This window comes from Bactrocera dorsalis, chromosome 3, assembly GCF_023373825.1.
Source record: "Bactrocera dorsalis isolate Fly_Bdor chromosome 3, ASM2337382v1, whole genome shotgun sequence".
NCBI classification, from domain to species: domain Eukaryota; kingdom Metazoa; phylum Arthropoda; class Insecta; order Diptera; family Tephritidae; genus Bactrocera; species Bactrocera dorsalis.
Genome location: NC_064305.1, coordinates 49,159,579 through 49,186,780, shown reverse-complemented (window position 1 = coordinate 49,186,780; position 27,202 = coordinate 49,159,579). Strand labels below are relative to the sequence as shown.

At 34.5% G+C, this 27,202-nt stretch overlaps 4 protein-coding genes across 13 annotated transcripts in view; 1 reads left to right on the top strand and 3 right to left on the bottom strand.

Annotated features, from left to right (window-relative positions):
- Window positions 1-27,202, top strand: part of LOC125777124 (uncharacterized) — a 172,901-nt gene that overhangs the window by 23,475 nt on the left and 122,224 nt on the right. The window lies entirely within an intron of this gene.
- Window positions 1-27,202, bottom strand: part of LOC125777122 (uncharacterized) — a 358,233-nt gene that overhangs the window by 226,643 nt on the left and 104,388 nt on the right. The window lies entirely within an intron of this gene.
- Window positions 1-27,202, bottom strand: part of LOC105223359 (cyclic GMP-AMP synthase-like receptor) — a 108,892-nt gene that overhangs the window by 78,962 nt on the left and 2,728 nt on the right. Inside the window, exon 2 of one of the 4 annotated variants that reach the window (XM_049451367.1) lies at window positions 21,671-21,811. The exons of 1 other annotated variant lie outside the window; for it this stretch is intronic. In XM_049451367.1, coding sequence (XP_049307324.1) covers window positions 21,671-21,776 — 106 coding nt within the window. In that variant the 5' untranslated portion in view covers window positions 21,777-21,811. Of the gene's footprint in view, window positions 1-21,670; window positions 21,812-22,747; window positions 23,021-27,202 lie in introns of those variants that run through there. 2 more of the 4 variants (XM_049451368.1, XM_049451369.1) reach the window with 2 other exon arrangements.
- The window catches only part of LOC125777132 (uncharacterized), a 223,663-nt gene continuing 196,473 nt past the window's right edge, over window positions 13-27,202 (bottom strand). For 3 of the 4 annotated variants that reach the window (XM_049451354.1, XM_049451356.1, XM_049451355.1), the window contains exon 2: window positions 13-2,788. In XM_049451354.1, the coding sequence (XP_049307311.1) occupies window positions 1,104-2,369 (1,266 nt within the window). In that variant the 5' untranslated portion in view covers window positions 2,370-2,788 and the 3' untranslated portion in view covers window positions 13-1,103. The remainder of the gene's footprint in view (window positions 2,789-27,202) is intronic. The other variant, XM_049451353.1, reaches the window with a different exon arrangement.

The following is a 27,202-nucleotide window of genomic DNA, read 5'->3' as shown; positions in this document are numbered from 1 at the left end:
CAACTTCCTATAATCTACGCAGAAACGGGTGCTACCATCTTTCTTTTTAACTAAGACGATAGGTGAGCTCCATGGACTTATTGAAGGTTCGATTACACCGTTTTTGTGCATGTCTTCAATAATTTTGTTAGCATCCTCACGTTTTGCTAGTGGAACCCTACGCGGAGCTTGTCGGATTGGTTTAGCGTCTCCAGTATTTATGCGATGTTTGACAATGCCGGTTCTTCCTGTGTTTCCTTTGTTTGCAAATATGGATGCGTATTTTTCTAATAGTTTTTCTGCTTTTAATTTTTCATTTCCATGCAGTTCGTTCAGTAAATTATTTAGGAATGTAGGACTTATCTGCTGTGGCTCAATAGTAGGCTTCTGTTCTGACCGTTCGCATCGTGCTATTGCACTTATATTCTGGCACTGTCCAATTACTGCTCCTTTCTTCAGCCTTATAGGCGTGTTGAATTCATTCACTACTCTGACCGGAATGGTGGCGTCTTCGCTAGTTTTCACAAGCGTTCTTCCTACCAATATGGGTGTATCTATTTTTGTTGGTTCCACAATCCACAACTCTTCAGTCCCACCTCCTCCATTCACTTTAGCCCATACAATCGCCTCAGATTTTGGTGGAATACTCTGATTATCATCAACAATCACCCTCTTACTTTCAACGTTGGTCACATATCCGGTGTTTATAGGCATCTCCATGTTCTGGCAAAACAGCATTTGCTTGTTTAAATCCAAAGTAACCCCGTGATCAATCATGAAATCTACTCCCATTATAATTTCATCCGTGATTTCTGCTACGATGAAGGTGTGATTAACTTCCAGGGTACCAATCATCACTTTGCAAAACACTTTTCCCGCGACAGCTGCTTCCTCTCCGGTGGCCGTTCGAAGCTTGCAACCGACTAATGGTTCAACCGTTCCTCTTACCACATCCGGTCGGATAATTGAATGTGTGGCACCAGTATCCAAAGTAAGCGTTGACAGTCGTCCATTTACGATACCGTTGATAGTAAGATTGTTGTCATGGCGACCTATTTGTGATATCGAGATGGTGGGGCAAATAGTTGTGGGAACCAGCTCGCGCCCCTTTGAACTGTTCCATTTTAGTTTAACGACTTGTGAGATGTGGATGCTCCGTCCTCGTTATCTGTTGGTTGTTTCCGTTTTGATGGGTTTACTTTTATATTGCAATTTCGGGCAAAGTGATCCGCTTTTCCACAGTTGAAACATCTGCCTGTTGTATTTACTCGCGGTGCAGCAATTGTCTTCAGAGTCTTCAATATTTCCTCCATCAGCGCCGGTTGTTCCATTTCAACCCTTTGTACTTTGGGTGCTGGTTTACTTAGTACGGAAGCTGTTTCCTGTGTGAGGGCGTGCGAAACCGTTTCAGCAAACGTTCTTTTTGGCATTGCATATGTGGCGCGTTTGGTGTCCACATCACGAATTCCATTTATGAAACATTGAATTTTTACCCTCTCAATGTAATCCACAGGTGCATCTGCATTTGCCAAATGAGCCAGTCGTTCTATTTCAGTTGCGAACTCTTGCAATGACTCGTTCATCTTCTGACCCCTATTTTGCAGTTCGATCTGGTATATTTGTTTCCGGTGCTCACTACCATAACGTCTTTCTATCGCACTCATCAATGCCTCATAGTTGTCCCGTTCACAGTCTGGAATAGTCTGAAGGATTTCTGCTGCCGGTCCTTTCAATGATACAAACAAGGACGCCACTTTGTCCGCTGGATTCCAGTTATTGGCCGTTGCTGTCTTTTCAAACTGAAGTTTGAAAATTTGAAATGGAATACTTCCATCGAATGTGGGTGCCTTCAATCTTTGATTATTTGTTGATGGTGCAGGGCCATGCAGTTGCAGTTCTCGCACACGATTACTTAATTGAAGAACTTCTGCTTTTAAATTTTCTTCGTCATTTTTTAAAGTGCTTAATTCGTCTTCAAATTTTGAAAATTTCTCTTGCACTTGTTTTTGTAGTTGTATAGTATTTTCCGTGATCTGTTGTACCAAACGATGTTGTTGTGTAAGGCGAGACTCTAACTGTGATGTATTTTCAGCTATTTGATGTGCCAGACGATTTTCGGTTTGCACTGCATTCTCTGCCATTTGCTTAATAGCCACTAACAGCATGTTCATGTCCACACTTGATGATGTTCGTTGTTCTTCTACTTTTTCTTCTACCTTTGTAGAAGTTTCTGGGCCATCAAATTCGAATTCGTCGACATTAATTCCATCCGCTTCCATTGCTTCACGTAATCGTGCCTGCAGATCCGCCTTTTGCCCGCTTATCGGCAAATTACGCCCCTCCAGTTCCTTTTTTAATTGCTGAATTCTCAATTCTCCGAATTTAACCATTTTGAATTTGGATTATTTGACAATCCCACTTCTGACACCAATTGTTACGAATTTACTGCTTGCTAGTTTACTTTGTTAGGTTCGTATCTCTGGATTGACAAATAAAATCAACACTGTTTAATTTAATTCAACAACTCTTTATTTCACAACTCGTCTACACTATGGCAGTTTACTCTTAGCACTGATTGATTACGTTGGCGCTGCCACGGCTTATATAGCCACGCACTTCTCGCTGATGCCGACGTGTCCTTCTAGAATATCGCGTCTGGAAATTACCAGAATATACGGCTATACGGCGCCAGACTCAGCAATTGTTTAACTAGACAAGCAGACAGTGCGGCGCCAGATGTCTATTGTTTCGACAAGCAGACAGCCGTGGCGCCAGATGTCTACAACAAGACAAATGTTATTCCATATACCTACAGCTATTGTTCATAATAAGGGATGCATATAGTAATACAAATACAACTTAATACTACTTTTGTAACAGTATTATATGAACCATTGTCACATATGCGTGATTTTCACATATGCATTCTTATTTTGTATCAAATGAACCATTTTTTTCCGAAAAATCGTAAAAATTTTAATTTTTTTTACAAAATCGGGAAAAATTAGGAAAATTATTTTAATTATATTTCTCTTTATTTTTAATTTTTAAATAAACCATCGACTATTTCAAAGTGAAGATGTGCAAAATGATCTTCATTTCTTCAAAGAAAATTGATGACCTTCATGAAATATGCATATTCGCATTATTTCGTTATCATTTCCATATGTACATATGTATCAGAGACCTGCATTGAGTATGATCGATCCGGTTTGATCAGCCTCGCTCAAAACGGTCACAACTCAGCACAGCGGTTCGCAACAAAATTGTTCGATCGAGTTTCGTGCTCAAAACGAAGGAGTTCGATCAATTGATTTGATTGCTCTGCTTACTGATTGAAACTGATTGTTCGGTTCCGGTATGATGATTGGAAATGATTGTACAGAAAAACACGATCAAGTCCAATGATGCACGAAAACTCATACATCGATCAAGTGTGCGTTTGAATTGATTGTGATTGAACCAATCAGATCGAGAATTGCTCTACAAATATGTATGTGCATAGTTTGTATGTACATATTTGTGTGTTTTAACGGAAACAAGTTGCGATGCATAAAATCCAAAACATTACTGCACATATTTCTTCATTTTTAACGCTTAAAACTAAAATTCAATTAATGCTTAAAATTAATAAGCAAAGGTAATGCTTAAAATATTAGGGAACACAAATTTTTATCACTTCTTCATTGAGATCAACAAAAACTTAAAATTAAAAGAAGGTAATAAACTTGGTCTCTTAATCGATAAAACTTTTAAAAAATAAATTTAAAAACAATAATTTATCAACTGAACATGGTTCGAGCCTATTTCTTGTTTCAGTTATAATATTTCCAGTTAAAGAAAAAGAACGCTCAGCGACTGCGCTGCTGGCAGAAACCACCCGGTATGACCAAACGGTATGATTGTGATCGATCGGAATGCAAGCAGCATTCTCGAACATTCTTTGCTGCTCACACAAGGCGTTCGATCGAGAAAAATCCTTACGAAACAAGCAACAGTGATTGAAACTGATTGTTCGCTTTGAGCACGCTCGCTTACGATCATTCATTTTTGTTGAAGCAAAGTTTTCCGTCACAAAAAATCTGAGTCAATGATCGGGTATGATTGAAAAAATTGTGATCGTTGCAGCTCTCTGATATGTATATTATTTCTTTGGCACATTTGTATGTTTACGAAAGCAAATGCGAGCCACATATATATGTATGTACATATATTCATATTAACAAGTGTCGCACGCATCTTTCGCATCACCATTTTCACGGTCAACCAATGGCCGAAACAGGCGTTTTGTCAAAGAGCCAAATGCTGAACACATTGAGCGGGGCAGACTGCAAGCGACATCTGTCAAATATTAAAATATACACGTTCATATGGATACAGTTATGTAGTTGTGCAGATGTCTAAATAACTGTGTCCTTAAGAATGTGTGTATTTCAATATCAGATTCAGATGGCGCTTGCAGTCTGTCGCGTTCTATGTGTTCAGCACATCAATCTGTCAAAGCACTGACGCGACGAGACGCGAAAGAAACTAACAAACGATCGCCGATTGTTACCGCTTCCCTTGCCGCTGTAACAGCTTCGCCTTTCAACGTGCGTAAATATGTATGAACTTGCATACATATCGACGCTGATTTTTGGGAGCTACGGAAAAATATTTTAGAATTGAATACTATAAATCGACAACTCCATTGTTGCCACTTTTCTGACTTCTTTCTGTGAAGAAGCATCAGAAAGTTGTTCAATTTATGATTTTTAGCTTTTGCCATCGTCGAGAAAAGACGCTTGTAGGCAAAGGCATGCTCGGGGAGCTGTTACGGCGTCTGTTTATATGAATGAAGCGAGGTCGCTTGTGGCATATGCCCCTGCGTTTATGAATGAAATCGTTTTTGTTGTAAAATTTACTACATTTGGGCTTCGCCAATTCGGCTGCCATATTGACTTGTGACGCTGCTGATGCTATATTAGACGATTGTTGTTTTTGTAGAACAATATTCGTACTTTTTGGGGGTGACATATCTACATGTGAACGCATATAAGTATGCATGATGCTATTTGAAACAATTCTTGTTTTTGTAAAGCAATGTTTGTAGTTTTTATGGGTGACATATTTACATACATGTGTACGCATATTTGAATGTTGGTGTGTATATACAATATTTGTTCGGCAATGTCGTACGCATATGCATATGTTTGTATGTACATATAGAGCAGTGCGCGAGTTGCGTCGTCAAACGACTCCACCACTGTCAAAAAAAAGACAAGTATTTTTTAAGTATTTTTTATTCATATAAAATGTAAGTTGAATCTTCAGATTCAACTACATACATGCATATTAACATGCATAAATATATAATATGCATAAGCAAGCATGATTATGAAATCAAATACCATTGTTTTTATTTGATATGTTTATTTAAGATATGCCGGGTCGTTGATGCTGAGGAATGTCAAGTCAGCACAACGGCTTCAAGTAAATTTAGCAAATAAGATTTTTTTAAAGAATAAGATAATTAATAATAAACTGAACGGCAAGCCGCACTGTACGGTAACACCGGAGTTTCATTCATTCAAAATAAAACATTTTCTGTGCATTCACAGGAAATCGTAATTGGCGCAGTCGGCTTTTGTAAGAACCAAGTTTTTGTTTGACCGCGACCGAAAATTGAACGCAAATAAATATATGAAAAAAAGCATTAAAAGTAAAAAATAAATATAGAAACATTAATAACTTTCCGTGATAAAATTGAAAGGTGAAACAATTCTTCTTCAGCAAATAAATATATGAAAAAAAGCATTAAAAGTAATAAATAAATATAGAAACATTAATAACTTTCCGTGATCAAATTGAAAGGTGAAACAATTCTTATTCAGCAAATAAAAATATTTAAAAAATACAAATTTAAAAAATAAGCAAGAATTTGGAGTAAAAGTGAGGCAAGAACAACAACAACAGGGGTAGCAGCAAACTCAACAAAAACAGCAACAACATTAACAATAACAACGACACCAGTAACAGTAACAACAAAACAACAACAAAACCAGCAGCACCAACAGCAAGGTAAAATAATATTCAATTAATAATTTAAGTAGTAGTTTTATTTGAAGTCATTACTTTCTTTGTAAAAAAAAAAAGAAAAAAAAAATAGTCAACGTAGAAATTATACTCACTAAATGTTTCAATCAATTCAAAAACAATAAAGTTAGAAAAAGAAACGAACAAACGAGAAAAGAAACAAGCTAACAGAGTTGCAATTGTTTTATAATTTTTGTTGCAAAAATAAAATAAAAATTAAATATAAAAAATATGGCAGAGCAAATAGAAATGCTAACTCGATGCTTGGCATCTTTAACACAGATAGCTGCACAAAATGCAGCAATAAATCAACTTACAATTAGGCAAAGAGTCGAAAAAGACTTAAGATATGTATCTCCCTTTGAAGGAATTGTAAAAAAATTGCCATCTTTCATTGAAGCAGTTGACAGGGTACGAAGGGACTATGTAGGACAGGAAGAAGAGAGAGGAGGAGTATTCAGGGTTATTTATGATTTGAAAATTGGTGGATCAGCAAAAAATTTTTTGCAAATAAACCCACCTGAAAATTGGGAAAGTTGTAAAACTAAATTAAGGCAACATTATAGACCCACAAAAAATCAATTGATGATCACGAAAGAAATTTCGATTCTGAAAGTAAATAGTATAGCTGAATTAAGTAAAAGATTAAACGAAATCGTGGATGACATAACAGAATATAGTGCACTAAGCGAAAATGGTGACACTATGAGAGAAATTTTTTCAGGGATGCTAATTCAGCGAATAAAACAATTAGCATCAGGGACATTTGCATATACAGTGCAATCGGTCACATCATTAACGGAAATGGCGAATGAAATTTATAAATTTATTGGGTTGGATGAAGGCAATCTAAATCCTTATCTAAAAAAGGGGAAACAACTTTTAAGCTAATACCAAAAGTAATGGTGTTAACAACAAAAATTTTTATTCAGGACAATATCGTTCACAAAATCTAAATTTTTCTGAACAACAGTATCGTCCACAATCCGGACAACGTCAAATAAACCTTCATCGACAACAATCCAATCAAACAAGACAGCCTCGATGGCAAAATCGTACAAACTATTCAGAACAAGTTCGTACAAATCAAAATCATTATAATTATTCACAACAGCAAAGAAATTCAGTAAATAGTAGACAACAAGTACAAAATAGGGGACCAGAACCCATGGACGTGGACACAATGAGTAGGAGAGGTAATCCACAAGAATCAAACACGAACGAGGAGTTTTTTACAAATTAGCCTCGGAATCATTAAACAAAATTATAATAATATTAACATTTTTTGAGAAAAAATTTTATGCTTTGGTCGACCCAGGTTCAACCATAAGTATAATGAAAAAATCGAGTTTCGAAAAATTTAAATTACCAGTGCTTGAAAGTGAAAGCACTTTGGTGAATACTTTAAACGGGATAATTAAAACGCCAAATGTTAAGGTAAAAAGCCCTTGTCCCAAAGAATTTAAATACCCGGAAAATGCAAAAATGTGATGGTTATTAATGGATTTTAATAAACCATAAGATTTGTTAATAGGAAATGATTTCCTTTTTAAAAATGTTAAAACCATTGATATCGAAAAAATGACAATAATTTTGAAAAATGGTGTGAATCTTCCATTTTATATGAAAACTATGCAAGAGCAAGTTTATTCATTAGATATAAGTGAAGTAAAGAACATCAACCTCGATCATTTAAAATCAAATGAGAGAAAGGAAATCGAAAAATTATTAAAGCATTTCAATAAACTTATCTATAAAGAAGGGGACAAACTCACAAATGCAAAAGCAGTAGTTCATGAAATTAAAACAGTTACGGATCAACAAATAAACTCAAGAATTTATAGATTACCTCCAAAACATGAAGAAGAAGTAAGAAGACAAATTTCTGAATTAGAAGAGCAAGGGATAATAAGAAAAAGTCACAGTAGATATAGCTCACCTATTCTAATAATACCGAAAAAGATAGATAAGTCAGGAATACAAAAATTCAGGCTAGTGGTTGATTATAGGAGGTTAAACCAATTGACTGTAGACGATAAGTATCCTCTACCGAATATCGATGGAATCTTAGATAAATTGGGCAAAGCACAGTACTTTAGCACTATAGATCTAGCAAAAGGTTACCATCAGATTTTAGTGGCAGAAAGGGACATCCAGAAAACAGCTTTTGTCACTCCGGCAGGACTATATGAATACGTCCGAATGCCTTTCGGGTTGAAAAATGCCCCAGCTACTTTTCAGAGATTTATGAATGACATATTGAGGGAATATATAAATAAAATATGTGTCGTATATTTAGATGACATATTAATTTTTTCAACTTCATTAGAAGAGCACATAGACTCATTAAAAAAAATTTTTTTGAAACTACAAGAGAATAAATTAAAAATACAGGCAGATAAATGCAGTTTTCTTCAAAGAGAAACTACATACCTAGGGCAAATTTTAACAAAAGAAGGCATCAAGCCTAATCCGGATAAAATTATAGCAATTCAAAAGCTACCAATACCAAAAACTGAGAAACAGTTAAAATGATTTTTAGGAGCAACGGGCTATTATCCAAAATTCATAAAAGATTATTCTAAAATAGCTTACCCCATGATAAAATATTTGAAAAAGGGCAATAAAATAAACGCTAAAGATCCACAATATATTGAAAGCTTTGAAAATTTAAAAGCACTCATTTCATCTCACCCAACTTTCAAATTCCCAGAGTACGACAAAGAATTCAGTATCACAACTGATGCTAGTGACTATGCTATTGGAGCAGTGCTTTCACAGCAAGGCCAACCAGTATGCTACATTTCAAGAACTCTAAATAATCATAAGCAAAAATATTCAACTACAGACAAAGAATTTTTAGCGGTAATTTTCTCTATCACATATTTTCGACCATATATATATGGCAATAAATTTAAAATAATAACTGATCACTGTCCGATCAAATATCTTGTTAATAAATAAAAAATAAAAGAAGGTAACGACAATGAATCAAACTTAGCATTGTCGGAAACAATTCATTCAGCAGATGAAGAACTGCTTGAACACTTTCCAATTAAAGAAGAAATTGTAAATAAATATAAGATTCAAATTATATTAACATATGGACAAAAAGAGCAAATGCAAAGACTTCATGGAAGAAAAATAATTGAAATAAACCCAATGGATGAAAAAGAAGAGAACAAGGAAACATTAAAAAAATATATAAAGGGAAACGGAATAGTAGGAATATTTTCAGAAGTATCTGAAGCAGATTACCATAAAATACAAAACCTACTTATTGAAATGTTTGCTCAAGATAGAAGTTTAAAATTTATAAAATGCACAAAAAGAGCCTCAGAAATAGAAAAAGAAGAAGAATTACATAAGCAAATATCACTATACCATACAAAAGAATCTATGCATAGTGGCACAAATGAAACCTATAATACATTAAAAGATAAAATATATTTTCCAAAATTCAAAGAAGAAATACAATTGATAATAAATAATTGCCAAAAATGCCAACAAATCAAATACGATAGGAAACCCATTAAACCTAAATTTCACCTAACTGAAACTCCAACCAATAAAAATGAGATACTTCATGTAGATATATTTCATTTCAATAAGCAATCATTTGTAACAGTAATTGATAAATTAACAAAATTCGCAGCGGCTTACAGAATAACAGACAGAAACTGGAGAGCTAAAAAGACAATAATTATGGAACATTTTGCGAAATTCGGTAAACCTAAAAAAATTATTATGGATAATGAGTTTAGAGCAGAACAATTAATAAAATATTTAAATGACGAAAATGTAGAAGTCCACCACACAAAACCAAATAGCCATACAGGAAATGCAGACATTGAGAGACTGCACTCAACCTTGTTGGAAAAACTAACAGGAATTGAGGATTCCAGTCTTTCAACAGAAATGAGGATACAAATTGTTATATGCAACTATAACGATAGGTACCAGTCAACTATCAAATGTTCTCCAAGGGACGCCAAAGAAAATATTTGTCCATCCATATTACAAGATAGAATAAATACAGTAAAACAGAAAACAATAGCCAAATTAAATCAAAACAGAGAAGAATATATAGAAAACAGACAAACAGGACCAATTAAAAACTACAAAAGAGTACGGCATAAAGATCAACCATATTTCAGAATATTTCCCTTACAAAACGTCCATCCGGCAAATATAAAAAGACCAATGAAATTGGCAAACATAGAAAATCCAAATGAGAATGATGACGATTCATTCAGTCTAAGGGCATTTAATGGAGATAATAACATTTAATTTTTTTCCTACATATATATACATGATTTTTTTTACCCCAGTGGGTAAGGGGTCTTTCTAGAATATACCCATGGTAAGAGATGCCTGTCGTAAGAGGCGACTAAAATCCAATTTAATTTTTTTTTAAATCAAAACTTAAAACGGTTATACATTTTTACTTTTACAGATGACGATAATAATTATTTTTTTAACAATAATCATATCATTGGTGACAGCACTTTTGCAAATTACACCAATAATAGAAGATGCGGGGTATACAATTATACAAACAGAGGACATAGAAATAGTTAACGAAATAAGTACTGTTATACATACTATAAATCCGAACAAGATAGCAGACGTAGTTGATCAGGTTAAAGAAAATATTGAAAAACTAAATATTGAAAATAAAGAAATTTTGTTTGATGAAATAAAAAATATAAAAGCAAAAATCATATCTATAACACCAAATATCAAAAAGAGAAATAAAAGAGGCTTGATAAATATAGGAGGAATAGCATATAAATGGATGTTTGGAGTCATGGATGATGATAGACAAGACATTTTGAACCATTTAAAAATTATTGAAGAAAATGGCCATAATGCCATTGTAAATTTAAATAAACAAATAGTAATTAATGAACATTTAAATAGATCACTAAACTTATTAAAAGGAACTATAGATTCAGATAGGAAACAAATAATAGAAACTTTAAATATAATAAACAAAGAGGAAAATAGAATTGAAAGACAAATTTTGTATAATGATGAAATGAATAAACTAAAATTCATAGAAAGTAAAGTTCAAGAAATACAAAATAATATAGCGGCGGCTAAATACAATATGGTACATCCAAGTATGTTAACTAGGGAAGAAATTGAAAAATATGAGATTGATTTTTACAAACTAAAATTATCAAAAGTAGTAGTAGTAGTATACAGAAACGATACAATAATATTCGCAATTCAGATACCAAGAACATTTTTTCAAACTAAGATTCAATTAATAACCCCAATGCCAAATAAAAATAAATTACAGATTATTGAAAAAGAAAAATTCGTTATAAAAATTGGCGAAAACTATTTTGATTATGTAGAAAATAAAGCATAATAATGCATATTTTCAAATACTTGCGAATTTAAATATAATAACAAAACATCAATACAAGAAATAAGCGATGACACAATATTAATAAGAAATGCAAAAAATGATGTAATAAAACAAAACTGCGATGACAGAAAAATTGTATTAAAAAATAACTATATAATCAAATTTGTAAATTGTGAAATGGAAATTTTAAAACAAGAATTTAAAAATAATAAAACAGAATATATTCATACAATTATATACCCTGCCGAAAAATTAAACCAAAGCTACACACCAAAATTAACATTCAATGATATTGCAATAAAAAATATAGAAAACATAAAAGAAATTGCAGAATTAAAATACCATAAAAATGTATCATATGGTATTAATATAACATTGATAATCATTGTAATGGTAGTAGTAGCAATCCTAGTAATAATATTAAAGAAAAAAACAACAAAAATAAAAATTGTAAATACAAGAACTCAGGAGAGTTCAAACAGTAACGCTGGGGGAGTTGCGTCGTCAAACGACTCCGCCGCTGTCAAAAAAAAGACAAGTATTTTTTAAGTATTTTTTATTCATATAAAATGTAAGTTGAATCTTCAGATTCAACTACATACATGCATATTAACATGCATAAATATATAATATGCATAAGCAAGCATGATTATGAAATCAAATACCATTGTTTTTATTTGATATGTTTATTTAAGATATGCCGGGTCGTTGATGCTGAGGAATGTCAAGTCAGCACAACGGCTTCAAGTAAATTTAGCAAATAAGATTTTTATAAAGAATAAGATAATTAATAATAAACTGAACGGCAAGCCGCATTGTACGGTAACACCGGAGTTTCATTCATTCAAAATAAAACATTTTCTGTGCATTCACAGGAAATCGTAATTCGCGCACACTTTTTACTGATAAATGATAATATTACGATTTGAATTCTACCTACATAAGTATGTATGTAACTATGTGCTAATATCTAGATGCATATGAAAATTTAAATGATGAAATGTGATTTACATATCGCTCATTTGCTGCAAGACCGGCATAAGTCAAAAAAATCGATTCTCCAGAAAACGCGTTTAAAGTTTTCAACTGACTACAACCTTACACGGTGACTCCAACCTTACACTTCTTCTCAAGCGGAGCATATAAGAGGTATTCATATGAATTTTTCACTCAACATGAAGTATGATATAACGAACAATTCTGCAGCATTAACTCAAAAATCACGTTTTTTGATTTATGCCGGTCTTGCAGCAAATGAGCGATATAATATTGTTGTAATATATAATATTAAGTGTTTTAGGGTATCTCATATACATATGTATGTACATATATAGCATATGTATGTATTTTCAACATACATACATATTTATATGAAATTATATAATATTATCAAACATTATAAATATTTAATAACTCTTATTCGCACATTAACTACAAATATAGTTTTGAAAACAGCATAATTTTATTAGAATGTTATCAGTTTTGCATGCATTCAGAAAAATATGCAAAATGATAATCATATCAATTAATATGATGGCATGTAAACGTATAAAAATATAAGCAAAAGGCCAATAGCAATGTATATTTCTGAGCATAATTTTCATTAAATGCTCAGCTCTGTTCACGTGCTCCTGTTAACATTTCTCCTTCTGAGCTAGCTGTGGTGAAACACGCTTATCGCATTTTGTTAGCTTTTGACAGTTCACACGCTTGTCCGTTGTTGGACCTTCTCTATAAATATACGTTCTCTGATTTTACTATAGCGAGTTTGCAGCTATATAAAACTACGCTTAAGCACGCGATATTTCACAAGTATCGCAAATGGTTGTCGTTCATGAATAAGTAATATTTTGTGTCGCACTGTAATTTCTAGTGGAATTCTGGTAGTTTGAGAGCCTGACAAAGTTTAGTGGTTTTCTGGTGATTAATATGGCCTTTTTGGTGGTTTGATAAAAATAAAGTTGGCAACACTGCCCGTTACAATTAAGAACTCATGCTTGGAGAGGCTTTCTTAGAGGTGTTTATGAACCTATTTTTCCGAGTACCACACTTTTTTTTGAATCACCCTAATGTAGCTGTTACAAGAAAACTGGATGTGATAGAAACAAAACTGTTATATATTTTTAAAGAGGGTACACCAACATAAAAATCATAACGAAGTTCATGTGACAAAAACAGTGTTTACCAGTGTTACCTTAAACTTATGTATTTTATGGAATCATCATGAAATACATATGTATGCAGGTAAATTTTAATATACATACATTTATCCTTCGAGTTTGGTTTCAAACTTATTATTGCGAGAGAAATACAGTACAAAATATGAAACAAAAATTATCAATTCCAACTTTTAGGTAAACAAAGTGGTTATAATCGAAAAGTCAACCATATGCATGCATTACACAGTGGCTCATTTTATTAAATTTCAAACAGATAAATCCTTTTACATTGCGTGTTTCATAACGCAAAACGATGACTGCCAAGTTTTGCGAATCTTTCGATGACTTCTTCGGCGGTGATTTCGATGAAGAGAAAGAACGTTCAGAGCTCGCGTTTGTTACCCGGAGATAGGTGTGGATTGTTGGGAATATGTCGACATCACATTTTCTTAATGTTTCCAGTGCAGAGGTTGGAATTTCGCTGCCTTCAATTTTTTGTTGCTGCTGCCAGTGACATTGCCAGTAGTTTAATTCACCTTTGAATTTCAATTTTTGTACGCTTTTTTCACCATCCGATCATCGGATTCCCGAATCTTTCTAACAAGCATCCGATTAGATCATCGATTTCATTTTCTTTTAAAAGACTTGCTTTTTCTGGGAGCAACACACTCAATTGGTAACCATCCAAAACTTCTTATGAAAAACGAGCTTCCAAATCTTCTTTGATGGTATCCAGCAGAGGTATGTAGACAGAGACCCTGTAGTAATCTTCGCAAGTTTTCACGTCGTGTTTCGCGTTTCGTTTGTCGACCACATGTTCTCGGTTTCGCTTCGTCAACATCGAGTTTCGTGCCTCTCTACCCTTCTTGTTTCACACAACTGGACAATTTTTTTACCAAGTATCTTTGCTAATACAGTCACACGTTTTGGAAATGAGTTCTTGAAGAATTTATCGACTTCTCGTATGGCACTGGCAACGTTTTCGATTAATCGTACTTTCACTCACTTTGAAATACTGTTGTTGAGTTTGTGCGAGAAACAACTGACGCTAGGTGACACCACGAACTACGAAAAACATATAGACACGATGCCGCTTGCGACTATCGAACGCCCCATTAATTCGATATCTCTGCGGGCATATACATAAGTATGTCTCATACTGTACTCAAGACTTCGACCCTTTCTCAATTCAGAATTTAGTACTTCCGCTGTGAGTCGCCCAGAAAAGGTTTAAATATGTTTAGACAGGTCATATAATGCAATTTATGATACATATAGTATCTTGTTGTGATTTCCATAGTGTATTTGGTGAGAAGAGTGTCACTGTTGTATTTTCATTTGCAGAGAATATTTTTCTAGCAAGCAATGCTTTGATACCAAATATATACCGATAATAGAAAATAAACGATTCGCATATTTACAATGCGCAAACGACTCTATTCACGTACATATGTATGTAATTTTATGTACATTTAAGTGAAATACGAAACAAAATATTCGCCTATGAGGCCCAGGATGTTTAAATGAGTTAAGCCTCCACCTACTCTACCCGGGAACAACTGGCGCACCCCAGCAAAACTCGGCTCAATACACCACAGTCGATGACAAAATAACACGACATCAACTCAACTCAGCACACCTGTACACCAACCGACTAAACAAAAAGAATGGTCAACGGGATAGTATGAAACAATTCGTTATACACATTAATTCGCTTTATACATTCGTTTACCGACATCTAAACCGCGCGTTGGAGTTTTCGATAACAACGTCGTCACCACTCGGTTCTTGCTAGTTTCCAGTCGTTCGTCATTCAACTCAGCACCGATCCTGTGCGCTACGAGATACAATTCGATTCCTAACGGTCCTCATCCTATGGTCGCCGTTACCTTGCGCAATCAACTTTACATCTGTGTTTTCATTAAAATTCAATAAATTTACCCCTTAAAGTGTTTAATACCTCATAATTAACTAATGTATTTTCCTTTACACAATTAGTGGGTGATTATTGAACTAAAAATAAAGTGGTGGATGTTTTTCGACTAAAAAGGTGAGGTCCTGATGTTTCGGTAGTAACGAAGCGGCTGAGAGAAAACCAAGCTCAAGCATCGACGGTTGGTTTGGTGTAAAAACCTCAGATGTCCTGGGTAGAATTTATACCGTACCCATAACGAACTTTGAGTGTTATTGCTGACTAGAATCCGAGGCCCAATTAGTTTGCAAGCGCTCAAAAGAAGGGGTTGCTTGAAGACGACTGCCACTGGGACGAAACGGGGGATGATGCCATGCTATGTCGGCCAGCGACTACTCGTGATTATGATAAACACATGAGATATGTAAGTATGTACATATATGTAACTAAAACTAACTACATAATAAAAAGATGTTCGAACTTCGGGGTGACTTTGTACCGCATATATTGGCCAATATGTAAATTATCCCAATGAAAATAAGAGAGCGTGCTATAAAAGTGTATCTTTGTGCTTAAAATAATTTAATTTGAGCGAAAACTTTTCCTACCCCTATATAACTAATATCAGGATTTTCGAACATCGAGCTGACTTTATTCTATATGATTGGTTTTACGCTTTAAGGGGTAGCAAGGTATTTTTTTTTTTTTTTGCATTTTTATTTTATTTTATATTAATGTACAATATCTTAAGATTATTCTGTGAACATTTGAGAGCAATTAAAGCAAAATTGACGGAGATATACACTTGTAAGTCTCCGCCTTCCGATTTGATTGTTAGTGGCTGTGAAACATGTTTTTTTCTCACTCTTCACTTTTTCGAAGCCCTGTAGCTCAAAATCTACTGAACCGACCCTTTTGAAATTTTGCACAGTCTTTCTTTACATAAATTGTGAGGTAACGCGCTGTTGATTTTTTTAATTTTAACTTATTTTTAAACCACAAAATTTCTGATTTTTTTGAGTTCCGAGCGTTGTAAAAAATTTAACAATCATTAAAAAGAAAAAAAGCTCGACGGCGTACCTGAGGAAACTTATCAACTAATCAAATCAATTCGGTTTTTTAATTTCAGATGATCCAGTCATGAGTTATGCGGTTCACCGCGAATCATTTTTTTTTTGGAACGTCTGCCAAGATTCTCTGTCACCGGCTCATTTTTGAATATTTTTCTATGAAACTTTAACAGAATATTCTTTAAATATCATATAATTATGCTTTAATTATACAAATAAATAAATATTGATTGTATCTTAAAAAAAACTATTGAAAATATGCCTTTTTCGCTCGAATTAACCTTACTACCCCCTTAAAATATTAATTATAGCAAGTTGCAAGAGTATAAAATGTTCAGTTGCACTCGAACTTAGCCCTTCCTTACTTGTTTCTTTTATTATCTTCTCTTTCAAAACCAATATTATAATGGTTACCCATATATAAACCTGAATAGTTGTTTGTAAAATCAAATTGTATATACTCGTATTTCATTCAATTTTAACCTATGCTCTTACAATACGCTGAAATTGCTTGTGAAATTTAATGAAGGAGGTATCGCAGAATTAGTAGCTTTCAACATAACCTTTATATGGAAAGTGGGTGGTGGGTCGAACAATAACGATTTCACCAATTTTCACACTGTTGGAGCAGATGTCGAACGTATTTTTCTCGAGCAAATTTGGTTGATACAGCTCAGACATAGCTATGTATATCGGTTTGTTAGATATGTACATAAAACTTATTAGGGACGAGCCACATCCACTTTTTAAGCATTTTAAGCCCATAGAGTCCGCTGACTACTGCAATAAGCTGCACCAATTTTCAGTTTCTTAATTTGGAGTTTAATTATGGCACTTTACATGTTTTCGTTCAATAGTATTTTGTGGGCGAGGCAATGATTTAATTACCATCCTCTTCCTTTGGCTAGGAAATACGTATAAAAAACTGAATACGATATATCAATTTTTTACTAAAATTATCGCTACAGACACATGGGCGGACGACAGATAGTCACGAATTTCTTGATGTATAGACCACTGGGTTGCCGAGTACTATCATTCACTCCGGTGGATGAAAGTCTAGCATCAATCCGCATCAAAGCGAGGTTCTTCAACATGTCGCTGATTTGCGCCCACACCCCGACGGAATTGAAAGACGATGTAATCAAAGATGCCTTCTATGAGCGCTTTGAGCACACCTATGAGAGCTGTCCCCGTCCCGATATCAAAATTGTGCTTGGTGAGTTTAACGCCATGGTGGCCAAAGAAGATATTTTCCGCGCAACAGTCGGTAAATTCAGCTTGCACGAGGAAACATCCCCAAATGGGTTGCGGCTGATCGACTTTGCCGGGGCTCGAATTATGATTTCTGTAGTACTAGATTTCAGCACAAGAAAATACTTTAAGCTACCTGCTCGTCTCCGGAACAAAAGCCGACTCGGACCATTACCTTGTGGCAACCAAGATTTCACCTGCCTCTGTGCAGCAAAAAACGCACGTCAACAAATACAACTACCATGGGAAGAACCTACTCAACATCGCATATAAGGTTCTATCGAGCGTATTGTGTGAAAGATTACACATGACTCCAACCTCCTCAGGTTAGCTTTGGACCTGGAAAATTTACAACTGACCAGATATTCACCATGCGTCAAATCTTGGAAAAGACCTCTCCGTCGATTTAAACCAGCTTTTGACAGACCGAAAAGGAGCTACCTTTATACTACGATGTCTAAGTTTGGTATCCCCGCAAAACTAATAAGACTGTGTAAACTAATGTTGAGCAATACCAAAAGCTTTGTCAGGAGCGACTCCCTTTCGTGCGACTTGTTCAATCTTCTCTTGAATTCGAGCTGCAGAACTAAATAGAGAAGGTGGCATCTTCTATAAAAGTGTACAGCTGCTGGTGTACGCCGATGATATTTACACATTGGCCTCAATAACCGCGCCGTTAGTTCTGCTTTCTTCAGAGTGGATACGGAAGAAAAGCAAATGGATCTAGCAGTGAATGAAGACAAAACGAAATATCTCCTGTCATCAAACAAATAGTCGCCGCACTCGATACTAAGGTCCCACGTCGCTGTTGACAGTCATAACTTCGACGCCGTAGATAATTTTGTCTATCGGGAAACCAGTATTAGCAGGAACAACGATATCAGCCCCGAAATCTTACATTGAATAAATTTTGCCAATAGGTGGTACTTCGGACTAAGTAGGCAATAAGTATATTATTACCGCCTTGCTACTATATGGTGCAGAGGCATGGACGATGACAAGATCTGATGAGTTGACGTTACAAGTTTACAAGAGAAAGGTTCTGCGAAAGATTCATGGACCGAATATCGCATTCGATTGAACGATTAGATGTATGGGATATACGATGACATTGACATAGTTCATCGAATTAAAAGACAGCGGCTGGATACGTCATGTCGTTCAAATGGACGAAAATACTCATTTTGAAAGTATTCGACGCAGTACCCGCCGAGGGACGCAGAAGAAGCGAAAGACCTCCTCTCCGTTGGAAAGACCAATTGGAGAAGGACTTTGCTTCACTTGGAATCTCCAATTCTCGCCACACTGCGAAAAGAAGAAACGACTGGCGCGGTGTTTGAACTCGGCTGTTTGAACTCGGCTATAACCGCGTAAGCGGTGTCAACGTTAGTAAAGAAAAGGAAAACGAATATAAAGATATCAGGATATTGTTACGCACCAAATTTTAAATTGGTTGAAAAGTCTCTTATATGGTATACAGGATTTCACTTAAAAGTGTCCAGTGTAACTGGACTGTCTCTTGGGAGTGACACCATCACTTAGGAAGACATATCATTCTCCGAAAAGGGCGATATTTGGCTTACCGTCGAAAGGGGTCCCAAGCGCGCGGTATGGCCGCTATGAGAAAGCTTGTGACTGCAGATAAAAACTGAAATCGGACCATTGATGGGCAGCCAAGATTTTGGAGCTGGAATCTTCCGGTCGATACGGCTCCAATGTTTAGCGGAAGCATTCATCTCGCACGGTGGGATACTTTTTCCATTGCTTTGGATCTGAGCGGTTACCTACTTAAAAAACCTCCCGTCATGGCGGCTTCTTCTCTGTCACATGACGGCGAGGGATATGTGGATGGAAGAAGATTGGAGGGAAAGTTTTTTTTAGGAGTCCTCTATCAATTTTAGACTAGCGAACCATTGTAGTATATTTCAGACAGAAATATCGGCTAAGCAGATGGCGGTAGACGTACTACTACGAAGTGAAGCGTCTTATAGGTAAGTGAGCATTATCTTTGACAGGAAAGCGGCAATACTAGCTATTAGCTCGCCAACTGTGAGCTCAAAGCTGGTCAAGGAGTTTCTAGAAATAGCATCCAGCTACTTCAGCATCAGAACCATTTGGGTGCCTGATCACAACGGAACCGCTGGCAACTGCAAAGCCGTCGAAGACAAGCTCCTGTGCGACTGCGAGATCATTTTGACCTACATATAACGCAGGACTTCTACTGCACTACTTGCCATCAACAAAGTTCATTTTGCCTCAATTGTAGAATTTCTTAAGACCTGATCAGGCCTCCAGACACACAGCGACTGGACCACATGCTACGTGGCCACATGTAGCTGTGCAACCTTCACCTTGTTCGCGCATTGCACCGCCACTCCACCCGAGCGGTCAACAGAAAAGACTTTTATGGTCCATAGAGTTTCTAGGCAAATAGGCAACATGACTCCTATTCTGAGTAAGGTACCTCACCAAGGTCCTCGACCTGTCGCTGACAACTCTTCACCGATGTGTGGAAAGTTCCTCGTACTGTTGGACTTGTCAGTCACACAACGCTACTGCAGAACATTGAAAAAACTACGCTCCCTCCAGGCTTGAAGAGGTGGATATTATTTTGTATATTGAAGCAGGTTAAATTCTTACCTATCCAGAATAGAGAATATATGTCCTGGCCACCTCTTGTCATGCCCCACCAACCCCTCTCAACTGGCACCCCCCTTTGGTCCGAACCCGTCGAAACAGCACGTTTTTTGGGCCTTCCGTTGGATGACATCCACGCAACTTAGCTAATACTTACCATCCTACCGGGGTTAATTTTTTTCTAAATTCATACAGCATAATATAATAATACACAAAAAATTAATCAAAGAAACAATACTGTTGAAATGTCTTTGAGCATACTCTTCACTGATAATGCTGAGGCAGTACAAAACGTACATACTATACATACATAAACAAACACACAACCACTCTAAAAATGTACGTACCATGCCAAAATTAAAGCGGCGGCAACGCTAAGCATTATAGAAACATACAAGTAACAAAAGAATCATATGGTTGTTAACAGCTGAGATCGCCTGCTCGAATTAGTTGATATTTCGGCACAGAGATTTAAATAAAAGGACTTAAAAATAGTATAGACGCGTTACCGATATGTTTTGGGTGTTAGGTTCCCCCGGAGGCACATTTTCACCCATATAATATAATATATAGTACAATACTAAGAAAGACTATTTGTAATAATTTAAACAAAAATAGATATATTCTTCAAATATTTTTAATAAAATAGAAAAGATTTGCCGATATTTTGATACAATAAATAAAATTTTAAGCAGAACTAGGCAAATTTAATCTTTATGAATTTTAATAATCGAAATACATATATTTGAAAATTTAACAAAAACGTACTTAAAGTAATAAATTGTATAGCATAACACGGCAACACACTCTTGCCTTTTTTAAGGCATTTGACCGTTTTAGTAGTAGACAATTTAGGAAACCCTAAGTGCCTGGCCGTTTGCCTTGACTCTCCCTCATTTTATTTCATTCTTAATGCAATTTCTATGATTCTATAAGCTTTCTCCTGTGTATGTATGGGTGAAAATAATAGGATTTATTACTTGTAGGTTTCTACAATGACGCTAAGGATTGAACAATTCAATTTTGTCAAAACGTTAAAAAGTAAAGTTTTCTGCGGTAAACCAAGAAGTTGTTAAGATATCATGGAAACTGTATTGAGTTTAGCAAATAAAACTCATAATAAATTGTAATTTTTTATGACGAATGCTTTAAATACAAATACTTCACATTTATAACAAAGAGTAGCTAAATTAACCTTACTTACTTACTTTGCAAAATTGCAGCCATATTACGATTCTTTTGGTGCCGCGATTTGATGGTACGGATGGATAGAGGAGGTCCTCCCTCAGGATTAAGAAATGTATGCACATATACCCTCCTTAGACTCACAGTTTTCGAGATATTTCTGTTTAAAGTTCAAAAATTTGTAAAAACAATGCTCGTTATTTCACTATGTTAAACCCACTTTTCAAACATTTTTTAATTAATATACATATATTTAATTACACTGTACAGTGTACACATTCGAATATATCAAAAATTTATACTAATTTTGTATCTTTTAAGAAAATGAATATACTTTAAAAACTATTTTGCACATTCAAACTTTCAAGAGATTTGTGTGTTTACGTTTATAACAAATAACAGCGTTGCCATACTTTGTATCCTGAAAATATATTCAAAAATCTGTTTCATATTTAGAGATATAAACGATTCATAATAGAGTAAGAGCCCGTGACATCCAGTCCTTTGTCATTTTATAAAAACTGAAAGTTTGTTGAAGTATGCTTTGAACATAGGTAAGAACGATGGCAAAATGTGAAATTCAAGTCATCGTGGCTTTGGGGGGTAGCGGGTGGGACAGGTGCGTAAAATAACAGCCAACTTTCGTTATTTTATAAAGCGTAATTTTTTAATATGTTATACGGAATAACATTACAAACCATCTTATTTATTGCCAGACACTTTTTATGGTGGCAATCCCTTGCCAGACGCCCTAAAACTTTAATAAATTTTAATTATACTTTCGTTATAGTATAAAAGTTAAAATTTATACATGTTATTTGGGTGACTATTAGAAGATGTTTTCTCAGTTGCCAGACAGTTTCGACAGTTCCTACCTAGGCCAGACAAACATATTGGGTCCCAATACCAAGGGTACGAGCGCGAGGTAATATACAGTCGTATAGGTGCGAGTGAGATAACGCGTCAGGAGCGATCGAATGATGTTATTGTGTAATTATTTACGACTTAATATTTAAATAAAAGTTTAAAAATTAACCTATTTGGTAAATTACTAAATAATGTGTAAATTTAATGCAAAATTAAACTTCTCATTCAAATTTGATTGCATAGCTAATACATAAAAGGAATGAAAATATTTCTTTTGTAATTACGACATATAGGCTATAGAAATTATTTATCATATCTAATTAATAGAAATATTTATTTAAATTTTCAAAGCGCATTTATTTCTTTTGAAATTTACAAAATTATAAACATTCTTCATAGAATTCATTATTAATATTGCTTTCGTAATTTTCTTCATACTCTTCATCACTGCTGCACCATATTTCTTCTGGCTCATTGTCAGTGTCATCTTCTTCGTTTGTTTCTGTAAAAAAAGTTACACAATTATGAAAAGTAAAAATTTATTTATAATAATTTGAAGTAATATGTACATATATACCTGATATAGTTTGCAGTGCATCACTGACAAAATTCGGTAACTGATCGCCTTCAAACCATTTAAAATTGTATTGGCTGTTAACTTGTACCCAACCATTGTTTGCTGGTTCATGTATTGATGGAATTTTCTTATGAGCATTATTCCAAATGCTGGATATATAATTAGCACGTCGAAATTGTTGGAATAGCTCTGATTTACAGGGTGGCAGACTGTTCCCATCAAAATTGCGTATTTTTTTCGCTGAAACGCTTCACTAACATCGCAGACCGTATAATTATTAATAAACAATTGAGGACGGGCAGCATCAACATCAATTATCGTACCAACATTATATATATCACATATGAACTGCTGTATTATGTCAAAAGTGCTTTGTATTTCACTATCATCTTCAAATAATTGAGTATCGCCGAATTTTATAAATGCCTTTTGATATTTTTCTGTAGTAATTAATATTTTGTACGGTCCTAATTTTCCATTTCGAAAAAAATCTGGGTTATAATCGCAACCTGTGATTGCATGAAACCCAGGTAAGCTTTTGCAAATGGAGTCGCCTAACTTGGTGTGTATCTTTGTGAGGGCTACATACCTTAAATTATTTCCAGTACCTGTTAGCATCCAAACACGGGAATCATTTCGTATATGGTGCATATGACCAAGCATGATAGCAGCAATATCGGTATCGATACTTCTGATAACTATATTCGCTTGCGCTGAGTTATTGATGACATGAAATATTATTTTAGTATCAGCCTCTTAATGTTGAGGACATGATAACTCTTCCACAATCCTGGATTCTACGCTGTTGTACCCATTAACAACGAAAGACTGGCAATATTTAAAATTGATATGGATGGTTTTTTTACCAATAAATGGCGCCATTTCGTCAGTGGCCCAATGCGATATAAAAAAGTCAACAAGAGCCGTTTTAAAGTTAGAATTTTTTAATTCTTTTGCAAAGTCACTCGGCCGAATTTGATCAGTTCCAGTTCGCTGGGTATGTTCGTAATCTTTGATCGATGGTGTAACGTATTGGTCGAATATAACGTCAACTCGTGATGCTCGCATTTGAGTAACCATTTGCAACATTTTTTTAGAAATGCTGCCGAATGTTTTTGGAATATTTTTCATCGTATGCAACATGAAGAATCCATCAATTATTACGACATCTACATAACGTGGTGGTTCATGCTCTACCTCTTTTTCCAAACATTTTATTAAGGCAGATTTATCCGTCTTGCAAATGGTACCATCCAAATAGCACATGGACAAAGGCACTGAGGTAATTGGTTGTGATAAAATTTTCAAAATATCTATATTATGATCCATGGATATTCCCAGCATACGTCCAAACAGATCTCTCTGAATTTTAACTTCTTGTATTGTACCACCAACTCGAATTTTATTTTTTTCTCATAATCTTTTGAAAAATTATTCATAGGTAGTCTAGGAAGATGGTAGTGAAATACAAAGCACTTTTGACATAATACAGCAGTTCATATGTGATATATATAATGTTGGTACGATAATTGATGTTGATGCTGCCCGTCCTCAATTGTTTATTAATAATTATACGGTCTGCGATGTTAGTGAAGCGTTTCAGCGAAAAAAATACGCAATTTTGATGGGAACAGTCTGCCACCCTGTAAATCAGAGCTATTCCAACAATTTCGACGTGCTAATTATATATCCAGCATTTGGAATAATGCTCATAAGAAAATTCCATCAATACATGAACCAGCAAACAATGGTTGGGTACAAGTTAACAGCCAATACAATTTTAAATGGTTTGAAGGCGATCAGTTACCGAATTTTGTCAGTGATGCACTGCAAACTATATCAGGTATATATGTACATATTACTTCAAATTATTATAAATAAATTTTTACTTTTCATAATTGTGTAACTTTTTTTACAGAAACAAACGAAGAAGATGACACTGACAATGAGCCAGAAGAAATATGGTGCAGCAGTGATGAAGAGTATGAAGAAAATTACGAAAGCAATATTAATAATGAATTCTATGAAGAATGTTTATAATTTTGTAAATTTCAAAAGAAATAAATGCGCTTTGAAAATTTAAATAAATATTTCTATTAATTAGATATGATAAATAATTTCTATAGCCTATATGTCGTAATTACAAAAGAAATATTTTCATTCCTTTTATGTATTAGCTATGCAATCAAATTTGAATGAGAAGTTTAATTTTGCATTAAATTTACACATTATTTAGTAATTTACCAAATAGGTTAATTTTTAAACTTTTATTTAAATATTAAGTCGTAAATAATTACACAATAACATCATTCGATCGCTCCTGACGCGTTATCTCACTCGCACCTATACGACTGTATATTGCCTCGCGCTCGTACCTATACCCTTGGTATTGGGACCCAATATGTTTGTCTGGCCTAGGTAGGAACTGTCGAAACTGTCTGGCAACTGAGAAAACATCTTCTAATAGTCACCCAAATAACATGTATAAATGTTAACTTTTATACTATAACGAAAGTAGAATTAAAATTTATTAAAGTTTTAGGGCGTCTGGCAAGGGATTGCCACCATAAAAAGTGTCTGGCAATAAATAAGATGGTTTGTAATGTTATTCCGAATAACATATTAAAAAATTACGTTTATAAAATAACGAAAGTTGGCTGTTATTTTACGCACCTGTCCCACCCGCTACCCCCCAAAGCCACGATGACTTGAATTTCACATTTTGCCATCGTTCTTACCTATGTTCAAAGCATACTTCAACAAACTTTCAGCTTTTATAAAATGACGAAGGTCTGGATGTCACCGGCTCTTAGACTATAATGAAATATTGATTCATATATGTATTTATATGGATTATATACCAGAGAACATAAAGCATAGAGAAGGTGCAGGTTCGATAGCGAACATTCGTTAGATTTATAGTAGGGAATTCACCTCACAAGCACAGAATTCGCGCTGTAAAATGTTAACATTTTTAACAGTTTTCCACATACTCACCAGAGAAGATGAAGAGAAAGAAATATATGTGTTTTCCGCATATGATGGCATGTAATATATGCCAAAGCAGAGAATATGAAGAGAGATAAATATATTAACATGCCCATAACGATTTTCGTTTTGCTTGTTTATATTATATTTTATTCCATTTCTGACAGCGAAAAATGGGTACAAAACACATTATGTTCTCTGTCTCACATACCCAAGAATATGAAGAGACATAAATATATGTATTCATTAATATGAAAATGAAGACATAAACATATGCATGCATGCTCCTTATTATCTCCCAACAACAGCATTGTGATATTTTCATGCTTCAATTTTTCAACTTGCGAATCGCAATGTATGCAAATATGTATGCTTTTGCGTTTTGCCGTCGGCAATTGAATATTGACATGTAAACATAATTATGATATGAGTATAATTTTGTATGAATGCATGCATAGTAATATTTATAGTCAATTTGGACTTGCATATTTAATAATTTTATCTGATTTTTACATAATATACTATACTAATAAACATTTTTGTATTATTATGCTTGTAGTATTTTGTTTCTTAGTAATAAAAATTGCATTGCACAACAATATATACATACATATATCGTCTATCATATTAATCTTATTATCTACTCATATGATTATATGTATACGCATGTGCGCGTTCAGAAATTCATATCATGATTTTATCACTTATCAATATATTACATGTGCGCGCATTGATCTGCATGTTCATACATTGATATATTTGTACTTATATGTGCATATATTTGTGTACACTTCCGAACACATAATGCACAAGCGTACAAACATATGCGTACATATCGCTAATTTGCTGCAAGACCGGCATAAATCAAAAAACGTGATTTTTGAGTTAATGCTGCAAAATTGTTCGTTATATCATACTTCATGTTGAGTGAAAAATTTATATAAATACCTCTTATATGCTCCGCTTGAGAAGAGGTGTAAGGTTGTAGTAAGTTGAAAACTTTAAACGCGTTTTCTGGAAAATCGATTTTTTTGACTTATGCCGGTCTTGCAGCAAATGAGCGATATGTGAATATGTCACCAACAAAAAATTGAAGCATTGTTCTACAAAAACAACAAA